Raw genomic sequence first — 7,281 nt, 5'->3', positions numbered from 1 at the left:
AGATTTTTGTAGATTAAGTGCATAGATTTTTGCCTCCCCTCTCTCTCACTGTATGGTTTAATTCCAGGTTGTAAGCACTGAGGTGGTGTTGTATCAAGAGTAAAGACACTGCTTGTTCTATCCCATCCTGGAAAATTGCTAATAGAAACTAGATCTTTCAATTCCATGACAGGTTAACAGCATGTAAAGAAGTTGGCTTTGATAGCAAAGGCCATCTTTCCTGAGCCAGGAACTATAAAATTGAGAAAGATTGTACAACTGATATCAAGCCCTTTTGGCAATCAAAACAAACACGTAGAAGTCCGATGTGTCAATGCCATGTGATGGAGGCACACTGTAACACTACCTGGGGTGGTGTGTGTGAGCTGTGTCCAAAACTGAAGATTAAACAACCACAATTTTCCCGAGTCTGCAAAAGTAATTTATAGAGTTCTCCTAAATGTAGACATTAGGTTCTAAATCTAGTCTAGCCCAGGCCTTTTCTTCCCATTGTCCCAAATTTAACCTACAGTTTCCTGGAATACTATTGAAACACTTTAGATCATTAGTCAGAATATTAGTTCTCATTAACACAGTATTTATTGATACTATTTATACAGTAAATTAGGTTGAATGTGAAGTTTTGGGTAGCCCGAATTCATCATTTCCTTGTGTACAAAGGTACTCTCTCATTTACAAGTGGGCATTTTTCTTTGGCATCCATTAGGTATTTGCCCAGATATTGGCCTCTGCCAAGTATTTTAAAATCAACTGAGCTTCTACTAAACAAAAACTAAAAGTGATTCCATGGAGAGTGATTGTATGATTACCAAACGTATCTGATGTTAAATGTCATTAAAGTGCTGCTTGATCATCTCTGTCGGTTTGTGCTAATTAAGACAGAGAGGGCTGGGATTTTATAAATCCCAAGAGTCTCATCTGAACAGTCTGCATATATAAAAGTTGTTTTTAGCTTGGAGAAGGGGGTATCCATGAAGCTGTGGACCTCTGCATTCTTGTCTCTGCTGGTCAGTAACAGCCATCTTTCCAACTGTCATCTTTCATGCTGCCATAGGTTTTAGGAGCTGGCAAGGATCTGAAAGAAAGCAATTTTATTATGATTTGTATATCTTTACAAAACTCTGCCATATTATCTTATATATTATTTTTCAGGTGGCATCATGATCCTCTGAGAGCTGTTTCAGGGAACTATTGAGACCAAAGCTCTAAACAGCTTTGGTCCTTCAGCATTTTCACTTCAAGCTTTGCTATGCACCAGAAGACATCTCTAACCTATTTTTGCTGAAACAGCTACTAGACTAAAATAACAGAAAAGAATGCCTCACTTTTTCTAGCCACATGGCTTCTCTATTTATCATGCAGAATAATGAATGTGGCCACTATAGCCTGTGTCACAATGTCCAGAGAGGCAGCATGTGATAGTACTTAAAAGGTCTTTAAAGTCAGACATGTCTGGAATTGAATGTCTTATTAGCTGTATGGCCTTAGGCAAATTATTTAATCTCATTAAATTTTAATATCCTCCTCCAAAAAATAGTAAGAGTACCCACTCAATGTGAAACTAAATAAAGTAAGTGTAAGTTATTTAGGCAGTGCAGAGTAAAACGTCAATGGACTCTGGTACTGAATTCGGAAATGTAAAATGTTTGTATTAGAATTAATACATATAGGCAATTCCATTTAAATACTTAGAGGATGAAAGCATTTTCAAGTATATAAATACTTAAAGTTTAATTATAGTTGATATGTAAATTTGTCGATTGTTTTAATTCCATTGTTAAAAGGTAAAAATTATGGAGGAATAGTTCCTAACCTGGCTGGGATTAGAATCATTTGAAGATTAAACTTACAGACAAAAAAACAAAACAACACACACACACACACCCACACACACACACTCATACACACACACACACATTTTGGGTCTCATATTTTATCAACTAAGATTTCTTGGGGGTAAAATTTAAACCTTTATGTTCATAAAAATTGCATAGGAAATTCTGCTTTTCATGGTTTGAAAACCATGTTTACAGATTCTATTTAAAGTTGGCAGCTAAATATCATTCTAGATTCTAATGTGTTTTTATTACCTTGATTGAATATCATTATATTAAAAATGAACAAACATCACAATCAAGTTGTGTGATTATAACAATGTTTTTCTAGGAGTCCTCTAAGATGCTTAAACATGTTAGGCATCTCGACAAACTTTTTTTTGGTACTGGGGATCAAACTCAAGTACTTGTGCTTGTGAGGCAGGCAGCAGAACCACTGAGCTAAATCTCTGGCCCCTCTGGACAATTTTTTTTTTTATACCGGGGATTGAACTTGGGTCCTTGTGCTTGTGAGGCAGGCAACGAAACCACTGAGCTAAATCCCCAGCCCCATCTGGACAAACTTAATCTGAAACAAGCTGGTATAATGTCCAAAAGGAGGATTTCTTCGGAACAATGAAGTAACATTTTATTCAAATTATACTAAGACCCTGGGGCTGGGGATGTAGCTCAGTGGTGCTGCGTCTGCCTGGCAAGCACAAGGTTCTGAGTCCTAATCTCGGAACTGAAAAAACAAAACAAATTATAGTAAGACTCTTATGGGAACCCACTATGGTTCTCTACATTCACTATCCAATGTATAGACAAGGCTAATTCTAGTGCTATATTCAAGAACACTTTTCCACTTACCTGCGAACAGGCTGTGCAAGTTTGCTGCGAGGCACTGGGATGCCCCCAGCAGAAGGGGCACTGGGTCTGGGCAAGCCACTTCTCATTGCAGTTGTCCCTGCAGGTCTGGTTAGAGTAGTGCTGTTGATATTGCTGGGAGGATTTGTTGGGACTGTGTTCTGAACCATGGGAGGCCCAGGAGAGGAGGTGGTTTGTGTGAACTGTGTTGTTTCTTGGCTGCCAGGAGAACCAGAGCCATGGTTACTAAATGCTTTCATTGGTTGCCGAAGAGCCAAAGGAGATGGTGCTGCTGGGGTGCGGAATTTGCCTGGAGAAGGTACTGTGGAATGGCAAAGAAAAACCACCATTTTGAGAGGGAATCAAGTATAAGTAAAACCACTGCTTTATTTTACACTTCATGACTGGACACTAATAGGCCTGAGTTCATGAAACTCAACTATGTAGAATCCAAGGAATAAAGGATATTTCTAGGTTAACAAAAGGAAAGAGTTCTAAATAACCAAATTCATACTCAGAGGCTGCCAATTATCCTTTTAAAATGTTTTAATTAGGCTAGCTTGGAGCCCATAAAACTAGAAACTACAGGATCCTGCCTCAGTATATCAACTAACTTGAGCCACATATGAATGTTCTAAAAGTAGCCAAAAACAAAAAAAACCTGACTACTAGATTGTTTTCTAGAACTTCAAACACTTTTCTAACCCCCAAGAAACATTAATATAAACATGTATTAAGTATCTTGTGGTTGAATCTTCAAAGTTCCTTATCACACTATAACTAAGAACTTAGAAACTAAGAATTATTATTTTAAAAATATGCTCCTATAGTTGTGTATCACAAAGCAGGGAGTTTATAAATCCAGGGGCCAATCAAGAGGTCTATGAAGTCAGAGAATTAAAAAAAGTACATTTTTCTGGAATGTCAACTCTACTAAGTAGAACACATATTAAAAGAAATACTCATACCTGAAAGATGAAAACAAAATCTGCATTAATTTCTAAGCCAAAATAAGACTCTGAGATACATTTTATTATTATAATGAGTCCTCCTTAAGTTCAAATCTCTTGGGCTGCACACTCATCCTTCTCTGTTTATTTCTTTATTTTTTTGGTAAAGGGGATTGAACGCAGGCCCTTGCGCTTGCAAGGCAGGTGGTGGAAGTACTGAGCTAAATCCCCAGCCCCTTCTCTGTTTATTCATGTTTAGATAAACCACCTGTGAAAGGGCACCAATTTTGGTTTCCAGTACTACTCATGGATGGTTACACACTTTGTAGATAATAATATCTTAATATGCTTTACTTAACAAAGACCTCTGGATGGGAAATAAGACAGAATGAGGAGAGGGAGACAGAAAGAGGAGAGAGGAAAAAAAGGCAACTTTACTCTCACTCATCCTCCACTAGTTGGAAGAGGATGTGAGTGCAGAAAAAGTCTGGGCCACAGAAATGGATTATTCTGTACATAGAATAATCTCAGGACAAAAGTGATGGCAAGGTCTACTATACTAGTGGGTAGGAGGCAAAAATGATGCATAATTCTGGCCACTATTTTTATCTGGTCTTTGGGAGAAAAAAGAGAGAATGAACCTTACTTCATTTTAAAACTCCAAAAAAGAAGAAATCATCTAATACCTCTTTTCCAATAATCTCTTGCCACTCAGGTGATCTTCCTTGTTCTTTGTCTAATTCAAGTTCCAAGCTGCCAGCAGCATCATACTTAATATACACTAGGGTCCACTATTAAAAGTGTTCAATTATCTCAGTTCAGCTCCAAGACTCTTACAGCCATGATTCTTAAACTTGATTGGGCATCAGAACCCCAAGAAGCTTTTAAAAAGACTGCATAGGGCTGGGGATTTAGCTCAGAGGCACCGCACCTGCCTCGCAAGTGCAAGGTCTTGAGTTTGATCCTGGTACAAACAAACAAACACTGTACATGGGAGTCTAAATACTACCGCCAGAGAAACTTGTGTGAAATGGAATTGAGACATGTACTTAATTAAAACCTATCACAAGATCTTCTAGCCATAATGAGGAAACTGGGAAGAAGGACTTACTCTCCTAACAATAGCTACAAAACTGGACAAAATATATAATAAAACACTTTTTAAATATTGCACAAAAGGGAATACAGGATTTAGGTTCTATAATCTACTGGGCTGTTCTGTCTGGAGATACTTTCTGGACTGTAGATCAAGAGGGATCTCCCAAGCAGGTCACAGTTACCTTGTTGGCGTGGAGAAGACATAAACTAGAATTTCAGGAGCAGAGTACTTTAGATAAGGGAGCGACTCAGTAGATTTCCTGAACTCAGCTTAGTGGTCTGCTTGAATCTCTGGCTGAATGCTGAGTTGGGCATACACATGGTGAAGCCCCATGACGGTGAGTAAAGGAGAACTGGAACACTGCAAACTAAACAGCTGCGAAAGCTCACATAAAAGTGCTGGACACCTGAGTTTCAACCAGCTAAGTAGAGTTCTTGCCAAACATTCAGGAGATACTCCAAAAGAGTCAATCCTAAATAAAGGGATAAAGTAGTCCTAGAATACAGGCCATTCTAAATTTGCTCTAACAAAACTTAAAAACAAAAATAGGAACCAGGAAACTATTGCCCATCATTAAGCTGCCAGTTCTTAAAATAAAATTTTATTACAACCCAGAAATACCCATTCACTTATATGCTTTTAATTTTACTATCTAAAAGATAACAAAATCTATCACAGGTAAATGAAAAACATCACAATGTCCACTATCCAATAAATACTAAATACATGAAGAAGCAGGAAAATAACAACCAATACCAACAGAAAAATTAGTCAATAAAAACAGGCCAGGAAATAGTGGGGACTTTGTAAGAGCTATTATCTATGTTCTAGGATATTTTAAGAAATAATATAATGAGGAGTGAAGTATAACATTATTTAAAAAACTGAGTGGAAATTTTAAATATGAAGATCTTACAATTCATACAAAATGCTGCATTCACGGGGTGGGAATTAACAGCAGTTAGATGCTACAGAAGGGACACCTGAAGGTGCAACAAGAATGATAGAACCTAGAGACCGGGGACGTAGCTCAGTCTGTAAAGGCCAACCTGACATGTATGAGGCCCTGGGTTTGATCCCCAAGACCAAAAGCAAACAACAAACAAAAATTAAACATACAAACAAAAGAATGATCTAAACGAAAGCATAGAAAGAGGGGGAGGGGAAACTCATAAAACAAAAGGACAAAGCCTCAGTAACCTCTGGTCCAGGAGTATGTGACCTAATATGTGTAAGTGAGTCCCGTATTTTGGGGGATATGTTTGTATTAAGTGGGACAGAAAAAAAATCTTAAAGAACAATGCCTTAAAAGTTATCAATGTGAGCCCGGAGTGGTGACACACACCTATAATCCCAGCACTCATGAGACTGAGCTATGAGAACTGCCATGAGTTTAAGGCTAGCCTGGGCTACATAGACCCCTGTTTCAAACAATCAATTAAAAACAAAACAGGAGCCACACCTGCTCCCGATCCAGCCGCCATCACTCAAGCGCGGGGAGTTAGCCGCGCGAGGGTGCCCCTGAAACCGCATTACCCTGCCCCCCCCGCACGTGTGCTCTCAGACCTCCTGATTGTGCCAGTCTTTGGACCCACTATGAAGAGGCAGAGGTGGTCATCAAGGGTATTTTTCTTAGTTCTCAACTTTGAACATCTTTAAAGAAAGGGCGTGGGAAACCTGTAATAGAACATTGTGCAGTTCAACCATTCAGAAGGTTGGGGAACTCAATCTGGGCCTTGCAGCCCGAGGTCAGTCAGCATCATGGGGTTCAGCCATCAGCTAACTGAGATCAGGGGTCTTGCATCCTCGCTCTGTCTGAGCCATTAAATGGTAAATACACTATATTGAAATTTTGTTCACTGCAGACATGTTCCGGACTGCTTCTTTATTTCAACTTAATTCAAATGATTTAAGGGTGATAGACTAGTGACTACCACAGGTGGTCAGTGTCCAAGTTGTGCTTGATCTTAATGTGTTGCTGATTGTATCACTTGGGATAAAGCATCGTGGTTGATTTGATGAGCTGTTTTCTCTGATGTCAGGAAGATGAGAATGTCGGTGGGTCATTAGAGACTCAGAAGCTAGGGCACAACTATATCAAGATGATTTGGGTGATAATCCAGAGATTAAACCAAGGACAGTCCGACAACAAAAATAAAAATGAGAAAACATTTAAGCAAGACACAAGGACAGACTTCCAGTTCACCAATGTCAAACAGTAGGGCAAATGATGAAAAGGCCGATAGTGAACCAAGAGGACACCCTGAACTCAAAGCACAGGAAGTAATAAAACAGATCAATCAGGCTCTAGAAAAATTCAAAACAGAACTAATTTCCCAGATAACCATAGAGATAGTGAGCAAAATGGAAGTCGTGATTCGAGACTCTAGAGCAGAAACTGACAAAAAAATAGATGAGCTCAGGACCATGATAGAAGCCATGAAGGCCCAGCATAAGAAAGAAATGGAAAAAATAAACGCCCAACATAGGAAAGAAATGGAATCCATAAAACAGATTCAAACAGATATCCAGGAGATTAAACACTCTATTG

At 38.7% G+C, this 7,281-nt stretch overlaps 1 protein-coding gene across 1 annotated transcript in view; it reads right to left on the bottom strand.

Annotated features, from left to right (window-relative positions):
• Positions 1-928: 928 nt before the first annotated feature.
• Slain2 (SLAIN motif family member 2) overlaps positions 929-7,281 on the bottom strand; it is a 58,883-nt gene continuing 52,530 nt past the window's right edge. The window contains exons 8-9 of the mRNA XM_010640288.2: positions 2,685-3,003; positions 929-1,075 (exon numbers count right to left, since the gene is read on the bottom strand). Of these exons, the coding sequence (XP_010638590.1) occupies positions 1,009-1,075; positions 2,685-3,003 (386 nt within the window). The 3' untranslated portion in view covers positions 929-1,008. The remainder of the gene's footprint in view (positions 1,076-2,684; positions 3,004-7,281) is intronic.

Source organism: Fukomys damarensis, unplaced genomic scaffold (assembly GCF_012274545.1).
Source record: "Fukomys damarensis isolate Sample0158 unplaced genomic scaffold, DMR_v1.0_HiC HiC_scaffold_35, whole genome shotgun sequence".
NCBI classification, from domain to species: Eukaryota; Metazoa; Chordata; class Mammalia; order Rodentia; family Bathyergidae; genus Fukomys; species Fukomys damarensis.
The sequence above is the reverse complement of the archived record's forward strand: the minus strand, read 5'-3'. Positions and strand labels throughout refer to the sequence as shown.